Source organism: Balearica regulorum, chromosome 17, assembly GCF_011004875.1.
Source record: "Balearica regulorum gibbericeps isolate bBalReg1 chromosome 17, bBalReg1.pri, whole genome shotgun sequence".
Classification (NCBI taxonomy): domain Eukaryota; kingdom Metazoa; phylum Chordata; class Aves; order Gruiformes; family Gruidae; genus Balearica; species Balearica regulorum.
The window spans coordinates 12,681,385-12,700,484 of NC_046200.1; the positions used below are offsets into that span (position 1 = coordinate 12,681,385).

The 19,100-nt window shown below is 37.0% G+C and overlaps 1 protein-coding gene across 10 annotated transcripts in view; it reads left to right on the forward strand.

The window, feature by feature from the left end:
• The window catches only part of CIT (citron rho-interacting serine/threonine kinase), a 73,889-nt gene that overhangs the window by 21,540 nt on the left and 33,249 nt on the right, over positions 1–19,100 (forward strand). For 7 of the 10 annotated variants that reach the window (XM_075769799.1, XM_075769803.1, XM_075769805.1 and 4 more), the window contains exons 11-21: positions 1,967–2,072; positions 2,944–3,087; positions 4,413–4,532; positions 8,020–8,190; positions 8,438–8,497; positions 9,055–9,108; positions 10,283–10,423; positions 10,787–10,912; positions 13,930–14,025; positions 16,336–16,452; positions 16,891–17,000. In XM_075769799.1, coding sequence (XP_075625914.1) covers positions 1,967–2,072; positions 2,944–3,087; positions 4,413–4,532; positions 8,020–8,190; positions 8,438–8,497; positions 9,055–9,108; positions 10,283–10,423; positions 10,787–10,912; positions 13,930–14,025; positions 16,336–16,452; positions 16,891–17,000 — 1,245 coding nt within the window. The remainder of the gene's footprint in view (positions 1–1,966; positions 2,073–2,943; positions 3,088–4,412; positions 4,533–8,019; positions 8,191–8,437; positions 8,498–9,054; positions 9,109–10,282; positions 10,424–10,786; positions 10,913–13,929; positions 14,026–16,335; positions 16,453–16,890; positions 17,001–19,100) is intronic. The other 3 variants (XM_075769801.1, XM_075769804.1, XM_075769808.1) reach the window with 1 other exon arrangement.

The following is a 19,100-nucleotide window of genomic DNA, read 5'->3' on the forward strand; positions in this document are numbered from 1 at the left end:
CAGGTCTGTAAGAATTGACCAGAGTTTTCTTAGGTAATGCTTCAGATTTGAAAAGAATGAAAGTAAAAAGGTGATGGCTAATGTTGAAACTATAATTAAAAAAAATTTAATTGCTTTAGCCAGTACAGTTCATACCTGTAAAGCTAAATTTTTATTATAAAAAGATTTTCAAACTTGTCTCAGTACACATTTGCAGCTATTCACATATATTTGATTAACGTTTTAAAGCAGATTCCTTTGTGTCTTTTTTAGTTAATGTGAGCTTTAATTTGTATTTTTAGACTGCTTTTCTCAACTATTCATTTTTAGCCTTGTTTGTACACCCAGCTGTTATGGGATTTAATATGCATCTTTCTCAGATGGTTGCCTTTTCTCTGTAGGAGTGTAGACATGCTTTATAAATTGATTTTTAAATACGATAACCTGATGGATCAGACCAGGACTAAAGGAATGCTTTACAAAAGCAATCACTTTTTAACATTTGCTTTCTATTAAGTCCTGATCATACCTGTATTGTTGACATGCAGGATTCTTTCTTCTAAGTTTCCCCACATCAGATTTCTGAAGAAATATTAATATTTGACCTTTCAAGGCAGAATTGGTGGATTTTGCTATGTTTGTTTGCTAATATCAAAACAGCGTTTCCTAATGTTTGCTTAGGGTAGTGGTACTGAAGATCTGTTTTGATACATGTATATTGCTGCAGCATTTTCATAAAAATCCATATTTCTCTTTTTGTGACTCTCCTGCATTTCTGTATGGATTAAGGAGTAGATTTTTCTCAGAAAATGGTGGTGATGGAATCAAACTTTCCTTGGTGTTAAGAAGAGACTGTGCTGCTGTGTGTGGGTGTATGGCTATATGCAGAGAGCTGCTCAAAGCTCATTTCTCTCCATGGGGATAACTGGCTGCATACCAAACTGTGGCCAGGAGAAGCAGAAAGCAATGTGTGGGCAGACTGTATGATCTTTTATTAGCACCTTCATTGTACTTCTGTGTTTTCATCTATCAGTTAACACTGGTTCCATCATTAACTGCTTAAATATCTAGTTTGAATCATTTTATGCGAGGGAGAATGTGATTTTAAAAATTATGTTTTGATGTGTGTACTTAATTTTTTGGTTGCAAATTACATCTTTAAGACTGCAAAGCACTAAAAATATGCTCCAAAACATTGAATGGCTTCTTATCCTTTTCTAGAATGAATTTAGACTAACAGAAATGGTAAACTTCTTAAATGTTGAGTCCCAATTAGACAGAAATCTTAAGAACATGTAAATATTTTCCCCAGGTTTCTAGAGTCAAACTGTTTTGAATAGTACAGTTAAGTTGTGTCTTATGAAAGAAATTACTTACAAGTGGAACTCTGAAGTTCTGCAGTGTGACTAATCATATTGATATTGATTGAGTTCGTAGGGATCATATGAATTGGGTTATGAAAGTTTCAGTTCAATTTTGATTCACAGAAGGTAACTAAGTATATTAATTCTTCGTCCTGTGGTGCAGATTATGACGTGTTAAAGTTTTTAGGGCTTTTGCACTTTGACAATTTAAAAACCTCTTTAAAAAATAAAGGACAAAATAAAAAGCAATTCTGTGGAAATTTGTCATATTTCCAAATGGTTACATTGACTTTATGCTTTGTTTTTGTTACGCTTATAAATCTGTACAAGTTATGCAAAAACGTTGCTGTGATTTATTGTTTTGCACTCTGACATGAAAGTCACTGATGGAAAATATTAATATTGTAACTAGAAGTTACACATGGATTATTTAAAAATGATATACTGTCACCAGGTTTTATGGTATGTTTGATCTGAAATGATGGCTGTTAAGACTGTCATTGCTGCACATTTCTTTTATCCTGGTATAAGTAAGTACCCGATGACTTTACCAAGGCTGCATAAATGCAGATTTCTGTACCTTTTGCCTTATATTCATGTGCTGTTTGGCTTTGCTCTTTTAGATCTGTTTTTTCAAGTGTGGATTCTCCAGTCAAGGTCAGCTCCATGGAAAAGAAACTTCTTCTCAAGAGCAAAGAACTCCAAGACGCCCAGGACAAGTGTCACAAGGTATTTATTTATGCGATTGGCCATCTCCATTGCTCCAGGAATCTGCAACCACTGTATGTCCAGGGATCTGTCAGATGCTGCTGATCATCCAGACTCGTGGTGGGCAAAGTGCTTTTCCTTCAGTGAGGAGGCTTCCTGTCCTGTACAAAGGGAGATGAATTTAGGCCATACTCTTGCTCTAGATACTTTTATCTTAACAAGAAGTGGCTCTGGATTTTAAACAGTCCTTTTCTCTGCGTGACACAGACAACTGCTTCTTCCTGCAGGCCGTGCCTCTTCATCATATCCACAATTACAGCAGTACTGTTCTGATGTTCTCTTCCTAACTCATCAGCTTCTACTTACATAACTGTTGTTGCGTCACTGGTTATGGTGATCATCTTATAACAGTTGCTGTGCTCCAATAAAGGGAACCCGGTGGAGTTTTTTAAAACTTACTGCTTGTTTGAGACTTTTATGAGAGTTCGATTACTTTTCTGCCTGCTCTGTTCTGGATTTGACCATTTGCTCCTGACAAGGAGATGGGGGGAAACCATCTTCTGGTCCAGCATGGATTTGGGATAAAGTTAAAGTGACACATCTCTGCAAGTCAGGTGAAAAATGATTGTGTCTTCTTTGCTAACTGGGGTTCGAAGAATGACTGAATATGAACAAGCAGCTTGAATGAATGGGGTGACTTAAACTTACTACTTGTCCTTAAGAAGAACTGTGCATTCCTGGAGCAGAGACAATGGTATCGGAATTTAAACACCATTTGGAGAAATATAGCTAGAAGTCTCTTGGAGACAAATTCCTTACAAGCAGAGCTCTGAAAGTAGCAGTTAACAAAGCTTTTAAAGCCCCCTTTATAACCTCTTGATATTTATTGCAGATGGAGCAGGAAATGACGCGGTTGCACCGGAGAGTGTCAGAGGTGGAGGCTGTACTTAGCCAAAAGGAGGTGGAACTGAAAGCCTCTGAGACCCAGCGATCCCTCCTGGAGCAGGACCTGGCCACCTATATCACAGAATGCAGTGTGAGCCCTTACACCAGTTCTTTCAGCTCTGAAGGCCTGAAATCTGGTGGTCTTTGCCTTTCTCTTCCATCATGGTTTTAGTGGGGTACTTGATGGAGAGAAGATAATATATGAGAGAATATCTGTTGAATATGGAGCCCTGAATTGTTTGCAGAGGCTTGCTTGAAAGTTTTATTCAAACACTGTTTTATGGTCGCTTAGAATGTACAAGAATAACTACTGTCCTGGTCTTGCTGAAACTATTTGTGATGTTTGTCTTACTGGCTGTGCTAGAACATGCTTGGATTTGACTTCTTGCAGGTTTCTTAGCCAGAAGAGGATGGGGCCTAATCAGTACTTAGACAGAAATCTTCAAGGACAAATAAGAGGCTTAGGAAACAACAGTGTTGCCTCCATCTGTGGTATTTCGAATTCAGGGTGATCCAGTTCCCCAGCATGATGTCAGGGATGGTGCTAGGACAGGTCCTATTTTTCAGATAGAAGATAAAAATGAGGCCTTAAAACTATGTCTTCAAAGATCATTTGGCATTTTTCATGGGAGCTGGAATGTCTGCCCAGTTGTCCTGGCAAGATTCCAGTGAGGATATTTTCATTCTAGTTAATAGTCTCTGTATTTTCAGTTGGATATAATATTCTGTTTCCTCTCTTGTACCAAGAACAAAAATCCAGATAATACTGTTTCAGAGAATTGAAAAGCATTTCTGATGGGTTGGTTTGTTGGGAAGCATATCTTAAAATGGGGCTGAGTGATTTTCCTATACTAGGTAAATAAAGAAAATTCAGTTTGTATCTTTCTATTGAAGAATAATATACAGTTGATAGGAGGACCACTGGTCTGTCACAATTTGCAGGTAAGGCATGTGGTGAGATACCAAAGCAGCTCTTCTGTTCTTTGTAGAAGTTTAATGATGATTAAAGGATTTAACTCGCTTAGAAAAATGAATAGGCTTGTTAGTAACATGAAGATGAAGGTTGTGAATTAATAGTGTTAGATAAAATATATATAAATGCTGTCAATAATGGATGTCTTTTGTGAATTCTGTTTGGTTTTTGTCTCTTAAACCTGATGTGAGGAAGTAGAGATTTGAACTAAGATTTCAATGTAGTAAACAGTGTTTGTAAAATGGGCGGCTTCTTTCCAGATAGAAGCAGCACTGGTCATGAATTTCTTTAGGTTCCTTCATTGGTGCCTCGATTTTTTTATTTTTTTTTTTAATTTTTGATGCCTCACTGCAGTCAAGGAGGCATTTCTATAGCTAAAGATTTTTATTATACAGCCATCTGAAAAACCAAAGACTATGTGTTGAACATTTTGCTTTCTGCAGAGCTTAAAGCGAAGCCTGGAGCAGGCGCGGATGGAGGTGTCTCAGGAAGATGATAAGGCACTACAACTACTTCATGATATCAGAGAGCAAAGCCGAAAACTGCAAGAGATCAAAGAACAGGTATACCTGATTCTTCAGGGAGCAGAGTGGCTATCTACAAATATGCATTCTTGGCATATTCCAGCTCTGTTGCCAGGATTATGTTTTATGTTGGTAGGCTGTGATGACTGCCAATCTGTATGTTTTCACATGGTTTCTTAAACAAAATGGGAAGCAAAAAAATTCCACTTTTGTGTCTATTACAAGTAAGCACAAACGCCAGACTTGAAGTTTTTCTTTTCCTAGTCCTGAAGGTACTTTTTCTATAAAACCAGCCTAGGAGAAAGTTACAATACTTTACTAATATGCTGCGTTAGAAATGAACTAACCAATTTAAATGGTCAAGCCCACAAGAAGTTCATGAATCTTCACCTGGGAAAGAACGGAGCTAACCTTAACTTTGTGTTGGTTTTTATTCCTTCTTATCTGGCCATTTCAAATGCTTAATAGTCTTTCAAAATAGAATCTCTTTTCCTAATTTAATCTATTTGCAAAGTAGATGTTCATAATTTTTTCCACCAGAAGAATATTGAAAATTCATTAATCCATACAGTTGTTCATGAGGAAAAAAAAAGTCAAAATTAACTGAAAATATGGTGACAAATGTGGGCATTTTTAGGATTTAAAATGGCCTACAAGACAGAACCCATTCAGTTTTATGAATCAACAGCAACATATTGAGAAAAAGAAATTGAAATTTGCTGCGGCATTCAAACAATTCTTTGCAATTATCTGTTGTTTTTCATCTTCAAAGCACTTTACAAACATTACTGACTAATTTCATAGTGTTTCAGACAAGGAAGCCCAGAAACCTTGGTAATAATTCTCCAGACATGAGCAGCTCTTATGTAAAAAGTAATGAAATGCAAAAACAACCCTCTGGATGTAGCAGGCCTCCATAGACTTCTCTACAGCATTTTTCTGGATGGTTGTTTTATGTAATACAAGGGATCTAAAGCTCAGTACTCTGTGTTCTGGTGCTTCGTTAGCTAAGTTGTTTTAAATATTGAAATGTGGAACACTTTTGGTGATGATAAATATCAGTAGATTCTTAGGCAGTACAGACGCATGTAACAGAGGAAAAATAATGCAAGTATTTTTTAATATATTTTGTCCTGGAATCTTTTGATTTGGCTTGTGAAGATTCATGATGACATAAAAATGCTGCTTAGGTCAACAAATGGATCTGTAATATCCTGCAGACTTTCATACCTGGGGGGGTCTTCTGACCTATCTGAAACCCATGTGCAAGAACACCACAACAAAATACGCAGAGATGTTTTTGCCTACTTGTACCAGCAGGTGAATCTTAGCCATTAAAGACTTGGATCATTAAGAGGGAACTGGGGGGTGAGATAGAAGAGTCTCTTAGAGTTTTGCTGTTGAAAACTTGAAGCTTGAGAGAGAACCAGTAAAATAAAAAAAAAATTTTAAAAAAAATTCAAACCCAATAATTAGGTATTTGGTATTTTCAGGATAAGACTGTAGGTTCAACTTAACCCCAGGTACTTGAATAGAAGAGTGTGGTGGGTTTGTGGATTTTTTGTTTTGTTTTTAACTAAACCTGTGTTCTGGTCATTACTTGATGAAGACCCATATGAATGGATGAACTTGCAACAAATCAGAATCTATATTTTTTTGAAAGACCTGCTCATTTGTATGCAGCTACCCTGATGTGATTTGCTTCAGGTATATGCCCTGAGCTTTGCCTGTCCATTAATATGCGCTTAAGTACATCTTGATAGTTTTTAAACTATGACCAATGCATATGCAAGAGGGTATTGTTCTGTGTCACCTTGAGTGATGCGGCCTGTTCCTGTAACCTAACCATGAGATTTATTCAAAGATAGTCTTGCAAACGTCAAGAAACAAGAAAAAACTGAAATATTACTGATTATCTCCTCTTTTTCCTTCTTTTCTCCCTCCCTGTTCTCCTCCCTTCCCAAACACTCATTTTCACAGTGGCAACTGTAGTCATACCTTTAATTCTTTGGTCAAGTGTTTGCTGATATAAAAGCTGAGTATTTTAGGAAGTTTTAACAAATTAAGATTTCTGAACAGAACATGTATTCCTTCAAATCATTCTGCCTTCTTTATTCACAAATGTATTTGTATGAAACGAATATTTGAGTTAATGTATGCTCACTTATAATAAGGCTCTAATTCTTTCCAGCAAGAAAATGAGAGCATCCATAGAGAGACTAACTGGAAAGAGTCGGTCCCCTGTTTGCCTTACAACTTGGAGAACCAATTTGGGGATTACAAACCAAAGAGCCATTCTGCCGTGCTCCCCGTAACGGATAGTAAAGCAATCTGTTAAAGGCCCAGCTTCTTTAGATATCAGCATAAGCTTTCCATGTTGCTAGAGAATCACAGGCTGACATTAGGGTCAGTGTTCGTGCAATCACTTGTCTAACTGAAGACAGCTGGCTGTCTTGAAGGAGTGATGACAAACCTGATTTTGTCATGAGACAGTTACTCTTTTGAATATGGGGGTAGTCAGGCATATTGTAAGATATTAAAATGGAAAGAAAGATGGACTCCCCCACTGTCAGTTCTTCATAATCTTTTTTCCTAGCTCTTGATGTGCATCCTTTCTACTTGTTCTCAGCTTCATAAACATACTTTGCTTTTGGTTTTTGTTTTTTCTATTTTTGGTTGTGTGGGGTTTTTTTGTTAGAGTAATTTTATAAAATGTATACTTACAGGACTTAGTAAATGCTAAATAAACATAATTAAATTATTTTTTCCCAGTGAAGATACAAGAAGCAATTTCACGAGCTTGTCTCAGTTTAAGTACCTAGTCTCATCGAGATAGTCAATTCAAATGTTCTTTTCTTCTCCCACCTTCCCCATCCAAATGCCCTATCTGGCAGTGTCCTGCATGGGGAATCATTATTTCTGCCTATATATTTCTTCTATGGGCAATGTGATTTTTTAGACTGTTTTTCTAAGTTAATATTTGATTTTAGGTTGTCTCCCATTCAGAGCAATATGATCCTTTTTAACGCTGTCAAGAGAAAATAACTGACAGCTAGAAGCCACAGTATGCTACCCCTCTGCTTCTCCTCCTTTCCTTTTACCCAAGCTGTGCAGATCTGTGGTATTTATCATGTTATCAGCCTGAGAAAATATATCTTGAGGGAGCATCTGGGCATTTAGTAGAGACATCAACTCAAAGGCACATTTCTGTTTCAGAAATTAGAAATGTAAGTAATTTTTATCATGTGTGTGTAGATGTATGTATGTGTTTCTGCAGTGAAGCCACCCTCAAAAACTCAATGTCTTGACTTTTTGAGGTATTGAATTGAAGATGGCAAAACTAACCAGAAAATAATGGATATGTTATTTTATTTAGCTCTTATTATTTTATTTTGTACTTTAATTTTCTTTCACATGTTCTTAAATGCTCCTCTTGCCTGCAATCAATATTCTGGGATCTGCTGCTCCAATGATTTCCCCTGTTGCCTCTAAAATGTAATACCTTTTCCTTCCACCACGACTACAGGAATATCAAGCTCAAGTAGAAGAAATGAGGTTGATGATGAATCAATTAGAAGAGGATCTTATTTCAGCTCGCAGGCGTAGTGATCTTTATGAATCGGAGTTGAGAGAGTCCCGACTGGCAGCTGAAGAATTCAAACGTAAAGCTACTGAATGTCACAACAAATTGCAAAAGGTAGTTTAGGCTTCATGGGAGAGGGGGCTGATGCTTGCTTGAATTTACACACACAAGTTTTGTGTGTGTCCTCTAACGATCAGCGTGGTTTGTACAACCAATACAAAATGTCTTTCAATTGTACACTCAAATAATGTAATTTATACTTTGTGTAACTATTTGTGTTTAAATTGCATGAGGTGATGACTGGATAGAAGACCAGTGTACTATAACTTTTCCTGAGACTTTTATATATTTTATATTTAAGTTGCAGGTTAAAGATCAAGGAAAAAATGAAGCAGGAGAGTTGTATTCCAAATTGGAGAAGGTACGCTACTTCAATGTCCTGAAGTTTGCTTCCTGTGTCTTTCATATTATGCACAGAAACCAAGACTGTCTTTGGCTAGTCAATGGCATGCACAGCCTCACATGCACCTGTATTTTATTTTTTTAAAAATCTTTTTCTCAGTGCGATTCACTGTTCTTTCTGATTTGATGTAAAGCTGTGTCTGGATACACTGTTCTTAATGAATTGTGCTCAGAACCTAGGCAAAGACAAGCCATTATATGTAATATGAGTTTGGAGTTAGGTTAGTGACACATAACAGGTTTTTTTTATGAATAAAGAATAGCAAATGAAAAATAAAAACAATTTTGAGTATTGTCCCACTGAACAATCTACTTGGTGACCAGAATTAAATCAACCAGAAGTTAGTATAATGGGAGTAGATTTGCCAAGGAGCATTTTGGTGTCTTGAAATTTACAGGGAGAAACAAAGATATTTGGGAAGTGAATTAAAACAAATATGTTATCATAAGTAGAGAGCATTTTTTCCTTTTTGGTTTTATGATGCTCTCTTCTCCCATCTTTTTATTTAACTGTAGATCAACACAGAGCAGCAGGCCAAAATCCAGGAGCTGCAGGAAAAGCTGACAAAGGTAATGTCTGGGTGGTGAAAGTGAATTTTCCACGAGATTTTCCAGTGAAACCTTAATGCAGAGGAGGGATGCACTTTGTTTTATCCTCAAAAATAGAATTAGTCATAGCATGGGGGATGATAAGGAAAAGGGGGTGGGAACTGGTATCTGAAATCATTGGTGTTCTCAATATGCTTTCGGCTCTTGAGACATCTCAACAGTGTTTATTTTTACAAATGAAGCTGAGTCAGAAGTGGAGTAGTGTAGAGAAATTCTAACTGAAAGGCCAGTTTGGGTATGCTGTATGCAGTGCACTGTTCTCTTGCTTCTGAAGACAAGGTTCGGATGTTTTTAGCCCACTAGCAAAATAACATGTTGAACTTGATTTAGTCTCCCAGTATACTCTGTTTTAATTGCAAAATCACTTTCTAGATCAGTTATTCACAGTAAAAATGTTGAATGATAAGGATTCACAACAGAATTAAAATACCTTAGCAATGTAAGCTAAAGGAGGTATGTAATATCTAATGTTTGCAGTTGTGGTCAGTCTGTCACTTAAGACGATTGTAAGAACAGTAGGGGAACTTCTTTTCTTGGGATCTTTCAGCAGAAAAGAAAGGGGTTGTCATGATAATGCACTGAGAGTGCTTTTCAATTTTGTTACCTGCTGAGAGGGCTTTTTCAAGGGTTAGTGATCTGGAATATGAGTAGGAGGCCAAAACTATGTAGAAATAGTACTTCTAATATTTCAAAACAGTGATGTTTTAATTCCCCTTCCTCTTTTTTCCTTTCATTAATTCTAAGGAATTATCACTAGGCCAATAGGTTATTCTCCTAGCATTTTAGTAAGAGTATTTTGTGAGCTCTTTCCAAGAACTTGAGCTGAATTTGGGGGCAGACTTACTTTCAGTACATAGAGACAATTAAAAACTTGCAGTACAGCAAGGCCAACATGTAGATCTCCTGGATTTTAATTTTTTTTGTGAAGCAGAAAAGAATTATGTAACAGAAGTTAGAATTTGGGTTCCTGCACATGTTTGTAGGTTGTCTTAATTTTAGACTGCTAGGCCAAAGTTCTGTAGCAATTTTATACAGAATTTTGACCATTCTATGTTATGAACTTTTCACATACTATGTTTGTGTGAGTGTTTTTTTTCTTATAATACCTTCCCCCCCCACCCCTTTGGACCTTTAGGCTGTGAAAGCTAGCTCAGAGGCAACTGAACTTCTTCAGAATATCCGTCAAGCAAAGGAGAGAGCTGAGAAGGAGTTAGAGAAACTGCAGAATCGGGAAGATTCTAATGAAAGCATGAAGAAGAAATTGCTTGAAGCGGAGGTGAGTGGAGAATGTCTACAAATTAGTTATTGGGATGTGGTTCAGTTTAGGAACTGTCATCTGGATGACTGTGAACAGCGTGTATTCCTGTAGTAACTATTCCTAGAAAAGTGATGTTAGACATTAATCAATTTTTAATTAAAAGCATATATGTCTTTGAAGAAAACAGAGGCTTTTTATTTTCAGTGAGGAGTCACTGAGGACATGTGGTTAGTATAAGGGATTTGAGGCATGATGAGGATTTCAAATATAAAAGACAACCATATATTGACTGCTTCAGCTGACTTTTTCTAGAAACTACTCGTTGCTTTGTGATAATGCAGAGTTGGTTAGCCTAAACAGCAGTTAATAATTGTTCTACAGGAACGGCGCCATTCTCTGGAGAATCAAGTGAAGAGATTAGAGACTGTGGAACGGAGAGAAAACCGTCTAAAGGAAGATATTCAAACTAAATCTCAACAGATTCAACAGATGGCAGAAAAAATTCTGGTGAGCAGAGGTGAAAATGAAATATAAAGGGTAAGAGTTTGTAAGAAAGGGGTAGGAAAGGAACGGAAGACATAGAATTGCATTGAATAAGGTGGAAGTTGTTGAATAAAGGGATTTGTTTCTTGTACCAGTCATACTCGAGAAAGTTTAAGTGCTCAAGTTCTCTTTGCACCTTTAGTTACAAACTCGCTCCTGTACCTTTTCGTCTTGATACTACTTTAAAATTCTAGTTGTCTCAGTGGGAGCACTTTTAAGTCAACTTAGTAATATTTAAATTAATTAACTTAGTAATATTTAAATTAATTACCTAACGGTTTCAGGAGTAAAACATGCTCAGTACAGGATTCTGCAATAATAAAAACATTGATGTCTAGCTTTTAAACTAAATTGCAAAGGAATTTAGAGGTCGGATCTACTTGAAATGCTTAAATTTTGAAGCAGAGAAGAATTAGTCATCTAAACTGTTCATCGCCAAAGATAATATTTGTCAGGAATCCATTTTCACCCACATACCTTCTCTGTTGGCAATTTCTTGTTTCTCTCCTTGTTAAACCTATTAAATCTTTACAGCCAGTTGGTATGTCTACACTGAACGAAGCAGAGGGTGTTTCTAGTACTTCTGCTTCCCTGGGACAGGAGGCATAATTTTATAGTGGAATAATGAAATTAATTTTGCATTTCTCATGAGTTCTCTTTCTACGTTGTCAATACTATAAGGAAAAAAAATAATTACTTTTTATTGGTAGCAATCCTGGGCACAGACACACTTGGGGAATGCCAAATGGAAACATATAAATAGCCATATTTGGAGTCAACAGATGACCCATTCTTGTTCTGGGTCATAGCTGCATATGTAGACATTAGCATCAGACTGACTGAACGCTCTCAAGAAAAGGTAGAATCAGTTCTTTAGTAGTGCTGTTTCTTTCAAATTGTTATAACATGAGTGCATGGTAAGTGGGAGACTATGGTTTTGCTGGGCACAAAGCCAACTTTATGTTTAGAAATAGTGTAAAACTTTGAATTGTTTTGTAAGCCTCTTGTGTATATTTGGGGATTGTTCCTTGGGTTTGATTACATTCTCTGTGGAGAGGAAAAACTGGAAGGGAATGCAGAAATATCAACTAATAGTTTTATACCATGGGATATGTTTAGCTCTTCTTATAGATAGTTTCCATGGAGTTCTGACAGAATGTTGGAGAGACACAAAAGTTTTTTTTATAAAAAAAGTCAAACAGGCATTGAAGAAATAATCCTACGGAGTCTTTCTTAGTCCCTTGGACCTCTGATCTGGGAGCGGAGAGTAATAGTTTTCTTTTTTTCTCCACTTTCACTCTGTTCCCTCAAGCTGATCTCTTCAAACACTTTTGACTTTTCCTGGTATAGAAAGTATGGAAAGATAGGAAAGGAGCTGAAGATACAGAATTGCATGGAATAAGGTGGCCATTGGTGAATAAAGGCATTGGTTTCATGTACACTCACCTAGCAGTACCTGAGAAGTACCTGCTGATCTGCCTGTGGAGAATTGAATAAGAAAGAAACAAGTTAGAGAAGATACTTATTACTGTTTAAAAGTGTAAATCATTACTATGATACTAATAACTAAAGTTATTACTAACGTTAGCGTTACATAGAGAATAGTAAGTGAGCACTGGAATGGTAAGAGATTACCTTTCTAAGCCCACAGTGGCTGTTAAGTGCCACTGCAGGAACTGATGAAGCTTCTGCTACAATATGAGCAGTCTGATGCTGGTAGCTTTGAAGCTGCGGCTGATCTGGCTGTCTGATTCTCTGCCAGGACCTGAAACGTGTAGGCTTCTGGGGGAGGTTAGTTGTCCCTCTTGTTGCTGGGAGACATATTTCAATTGCAAAAAGCAGCAATCTCCATTCCTTGCAGAAGTGTCGGGTACTAGGCACTGTAGATGACCTACTTTTGGCGAGCCTCCTCTTTGATTCTCACTTCTGGAAAAAGAGGTCTATTGCAATTACTGGAGAAAAAAAAGTCTTTTTATGTTTTGAAGATGAGGAAGATCAGAAAAGAGAATATGAAAAGAGCTAAAGTAGAAATATCAGGAAATTTTCCTGTGCTATGCAGTAATAAAGGTAAAAGGAGATCTGGATGTATCCCAGAACCTGAACTTATCTATGCAAGAGTCAACCCAGTGGTAGTGAATGACAGACCTGGATCTGCCCCTTGTCCTAAGGAAACTGTTGGAATGGCAAATATGACAATGAATGAGAGTGAAATTCTAAGCTCAACTCTTGCGAGGTGTCCTGTTGAAAGGTGGTTATAGCTATATCCCAAATAATGTAGTCAGACAGCAGAAATGGCTAACTTCTGAGATGCAAAATTATTTCAGTTTTTACTGTGCATGGCTGAAACTATCCAATGTGAAGTAAAGAGGTTAAAAATATTCTGGTATGTTCTACCATATATATTGCATCCTGCACTTTTCATTTTCAAAGCAATTTATAAATAGTTATTCTGACAACGTTTGTCTGAGGAATATAGCAAAGTAAATACTATTCCCACTCTATGAATGTAGAATGAAAAGCATAGACAGCAGTGCCCCATTATTGAGGTCTTCTGTGAGAAAACAATTGAGACACCTTGTTAAAAATGGATCTGAACTTCCTATGGTGCCACTGCAGCTGTAAAGTGTTTATAACTGCTTGTTTTCACAAAACATCCTTGGCCTATCTTTGGGAATATTTTACTAGGAAATGGAGATTCTTACCGTGGAAGTAGAAATCTTTGTCTTTAGCAGTAGATCTGCTCTACAGTAGATGGGTCAGCATATGCAAAGCTTAAAACTGAGAATGTGCAGCTCTCCTAATGGGGGTTTTTTGTTTTGGTTTTTTTTTTTTTTTTTTTTTTTGCTATGACAGCCCTGTTCTTGGGATTTTTATAGTGTGAAGCCTTGAAGAGAATGAATGAGTGTTTGATACCTGTGTAACACATACGCACAGCACCTACTATTTCTTTGTGACTGAATATGAATCTCTGCTGCTTTTAGGAGCTGGAAGAAAAGCATCGTGAGGCTCAGATTGCAGCACAACATCTGGAGTTGCAGCTGAAACAGAAGGAACAATTCTATGAGGAAAAACTCAAGGTAAAAATATCTTCTTATCTTCCTACAAGCTTTTGTGGGTAGAATGGGTTCAGGGAAAACCAGTTGTCTTTAGGCTCTGAGTGCTTTTTCTTATGAGTTGCCTTCTTGCTTACCACTACTGAAATGTTCAGAAAGCTTAGTGAAATCTGAGTAAGTTTTTCTTCTAGTCTATGCCATGGTACCTTATCTTTCTTTAGCACTGCATTAAAGCAGGTGGCATTTGAAGTCAGAACTATAGGAATGCAGTTGTTGATTGTAATTTCACTGTGGCTGACTAAATAATTCTTACTTACTGTTGTTGGATCTCACATCCTGAAAAAGCTTTCAGTTCCTACTGATGATTTTCTAAGAGTATTCACACAGCCTACCTGCAGGTTTTAAATTCAGCAAATACTAGAGCGTTTCTGAAATTCCATCTTCTTGGAGCTGCAACATCTGTCAAGAAGCCACAGAAACCACCCACTTTGTTTTTATCTTTTCCAGGGTAGCATAAGACTTTAACAAACAGTTAGAAATAGAATCATAGACACTATCTAAAATTAGGAAAAACAAATTGGGAAATAGGAGTATGTGCACTGGCTAAGGATTTTTCTAAAGAACCTGCAGTGCATTAGCCAGTAAATGCATTTTGTAAGAATCTTTGTTTTTACTAAGCATAATCTGTCTTCAGCAATCTTTATCTAGTACATTTACCTAGGACTTTAATTTTACATTTCAGCTTAAGTGTGAGAGGATGTAGTATTTAAGAGGAGAGAAGGAATTTCTATGGGAGAAATATAAAGGAAAAAAAGAGAAGGTTTCCTGGCAGACCAGAGCATGTGGTAATCAGTAATGAGAGGAGAGTGATAGAAAGCAGGAAGATCAGAGGTAGATGTTGGGAAAGAAGTGGTGACATAAAAACTGGAAAAGAGGATAGAAATTAGAAAAAGAATTAAAAGAGCACCAGTGTATTACATGATACAGAGTTTAGTAGGAGGTATCAGGAAGCCAGGTGAAAGAGATTCAAAGGGATAAAAGAAGACATTGGATGTTTGTAACTGGAACAGTAAAAAATATCCTGTGGTGTACCAGACTTTGTGTCTTCAAAGGAAATGACTTTCAATTTAACAACTGATTTAAAGCTCTGGACATACATAACAGTTACTTTAGTCCTTTTCCTAATGACAAGTATTCATGCCACAAAAAGAAGTCTTTTACTTAGCTGTTTGATTTGGTGTCCCCAACTTGAAGAACTTGTGGGGGTCTCAGTTGCCTTCTTATGCATACTTACAGACCTTACAAAGTACTTCTGAGCCATACTGGTAGTGCAGCAAAGGGATAGAATCATAAAATCGTTTAGGTTGGAAGACCTTTAAGATCATCAAGTCCAACCATTAACCTAGCACTGCCAAGTCCACCACTAAACCATGTCCCTAAGCACTACATCTACATTTTTTTTAAATACCTCCAGGGATGGTGACTCAATTGCTTCCCTGGGCAGTCTATTCTAGTGCTTACCCTTTCAGTGAAGAAATGTTTCCTAATATCCAATCTAAACCTCCCCTGGTGCAACTTGAGGCCACTTCTTCTCATCCTTTATCTTGTTAATTGGGAGAAGAGACTGAGAGCCACCTCACTACAACCTCCTTTCAGGTAGTTGTAGAGAGCAGGAAGGTCTCCCCTCAGCCTCCTTTTCTCCAGAGTAAACAACCCCAGTCCCCTCAACTGCTCCTTATGAGACTTGTGCTCTAGACCCTTCACCAGCTTTGTTGCCCTTCTTTGGACACCCTCCAGCAGCTCAATGTCTTTCCTGTAGTGAGGGACCCAAAATTGAACACAGTACTTGAGGTGTGGCCTCACCAGTGCTGAGTACAAGGGGACTATCACTGCCCTAGTCTGGCTGGCCACACTATTTCTGATACAAGCCAGGATGCTGTTGGCCTTCTTGGCCACCTGGGCATACTGCTGTGCACTTGCTTACTTGCTCTACTATACATATTGGGGTATAGATTTTTTCTGGTTTCTGTTGCATTAGTCTAGAATATTTCCTGAACACAGTTTATATGACTTAATAATAAAAAAAATCTACAGTTTCTCCATGTCTTCAGAAAATTCCATGATTAAATTGAGTCTTCAGAGATAACTGAGGGAGTGCTCTTTTTCAGAGTTTGCTGTTCCGTGGATTTCATGCAATTGCATCTCGGGTTTAATTTGGTTGAGATATGATCAATTGCTTAAAAAAATTCCTATCTTTCTTGATGATTTTCTTTCTGCTTGCCCTTTGCCCAGTGAAACAGATATAATTTAGACAAAAGAAATGTCTTCATTTAGGTGTTGGAAAATCAGATGAAGAAAGATCTTGCAGATAAGGAAGCACTTGAGAATATGCTCAGAAGACATGAAGAAGAAGCACGTGAGAAATGTAAAGTCCTGGCTGAACAGAAGGCGGTATGTACAGTTGAATTGGAAATCAAAGCATTTTGAGAGTAGCTTTCGGAGACTCTGATTTCAAGCAAGATAATCTTGTTTGAGGTTTTGTAGTGCTGCTGAGTTGTTTTGAAGGAAATCCAGTGATTAATGCTAATTTTAAAAGACATGGTTTTTTTTAATTTGAGGTATCTTCAAGAATGTTTCCTTAAAAGTAGCCCCATAGCTTGCTGTGTACCCATCATTTTGTGCATTGATAATATAATGGTTGCTTTCTCTTAATATTAAAGCAGTAGAAAGCAGTTGTAAATAGCTCCAGTAATTGCATCTGTGATACTCTTTTGGCCATTTGATTGGTTTTCTTCTTTTTGTTTCAGGAAAAAGTTCAGACTTTTTTTAAACATTGTTTTTATAATCACTTTTGTTGTGCAGTCTCAAAGGCACATTGCTCTGTTTCAGATGATCAATGCAATGGATTCGAAGATTAGGTCACTGGAGCAGAGAATAGTGGAATTGTCTGAGGCCAATAAACTGGCAGCAAATAGCAGCCTTTTTACCCAGAGGAACATGTAAGTATAGCAACTGCTATCATACTGGTCACTACTGAACAGTTCTCAGTAAGTTCTGTTCTCTTAATGTAAAAGTGGTTCTTTTTTGCAGGCCTGCTGTGCTCCCTGCTTGTTTTTCAGTGATGCAAAAATAGGCTTGTTCTTCAAATAGTTGTGGTTCAGTGCGTATTTTGTGTTTCCTCAAACATGACTAGGAAAATTGGTTTGTAATACAATGTTTACTTTGGAGCCTTTCCTAAGGCTGGTGTTTTGTGCAGGTTTACCAAACATGTTAAATGAATACTAATAATTCTAATGTCTAAAATACCTCTGGAGAAGCATATATTCCTTTTTTGAACATACACATTGCTATTAGGTTTATATTTTCCTTGGTTCCTGTGACAGTTACATGATGTTGAAATCAAAAGCATTAAACACCTTTCTTTCACAAACATTCCATCTTGCCCTGATGGATGAGAAGACAAGTAAGAAAACTAGATTTTTAAGCCAAGAGTTTTTCTTTATATTTTTGAACTGCCGATTGCAAGAATGAGATTTTTTTTTACTGAAAAGGGCAGAAGTAATGTGAAGTAGGAGCTACCCCAGCTTCAGCTTCAGAATGCTGCTTCAATTAATTTTGTTTTCTTCCTAATCCAGATAGCACTAGCATGTATCTGTGTTGCCTGAGAAAGCTTCAGCCTCTCCTTACTTCTCATCGATGACCTGTGTTATAGTCAGTTCAATGGTTTTGGGTATATTACTAGTCAAGATCTAATGTCATTTTGATTCACTGTGTAATCAGCATTTGCTCTTGTTGTGAATTCTTATTTATTAAACACAGAAGAAATCTTCTGTGTCAGATCTTTTTGTCTGCCTGAACTTTATTTTGCTTTGGATTTTAGCTGAGATTCCTTGTCCTTTATAGTGATGATTTTCCTTCACAAATGACTTAAAGGCATTCTACTTTAAGTATAGGAAAAAGCATGGATTGTTTGATATGTCCAGCAAGGTAGGGCTAAGGTAGTACATGCTCTAACTGAGTTAAGAGATTCATCAACTTTGACTGTCTGCAGAAAGGTTTTTAGTGTCGGACAACTGCTGGATACAATGTCAGGTAGTGTCTCTGTGGGAAGTGCTTGGATAGATTCACCTATAAAATTGAATAGAATCAAGCAAGGATAAATTTTGGCAAAGAGTTTTTTTGGTTTTTTAGCTTTTCAGTGGTGATTATGCCTCCAGATATGCAATGGCTCCAATTTTTGTTGTATTTCAAGTATCTGGCAAGATATTTTATCCTGAGCAGCCAAAAATATTCACAGAAACAACTGAGAAATTTAATTGTGTTGCTTTATGCTCCGGATGACCTCCAGTTAATCATTCAGGAAGTTTGTTGAGGCAGCAAAAGCCATAACTTTACCTTCAGTCTGAAATAAAACAGTAGTATTGTCTCAACATGTACCTGGGAAGTATATGCAAGGTCTAGTGTCAGAGTCATTGGTGCTGAACTGGGTGTAAGAACTTAGCTGAGCTAGATGCATCCTCTGAGAGCAGGACACTTGGCTGGAGATCCATAGAAAACAAGAAAAAAAAAATAATGATGTTTTAACATACAACTTAGAATATCTTATTGAGAGACATATTGTCAAATAACATAATTTTTCAGGATTGTTATAAGATTGTACAGAATTAACATTTTAAGAGAAAATTGCTGTATTATGCATGCAGCTAGCTAATGAATTTGTACTTACTTTGTGAATTGTGGTGAAAATGTATAAATCAGTTGTTGGACTGTATTTTGAATCCACAAAAGCTACAGCTAATCTGAGCATGTTTGAAGAGGAGAACTAGTGATTAAACCCTTCAGAGGAGAGGGGAACTCTGCTAGCTTTTGTTCCACCAGTATCTGAGGAAACTAATGATTATCAGGTTCCTGAGAAGATAGCCCAGTAAACAGCAGGAGGTGAAATAACACCATTTGACAGTTCTGGCTGGTAATAATCTGTAGAGGTAAATTAAAAAAAAAAGAGAAAGGGTGAAAGAGTGGTTTTGTGTTCAATGCACAGAAATGTGAGTCAGAAGACTTAAGTTCTATTTTTAGTTTTGTTAAGTCTTCCTATTTGA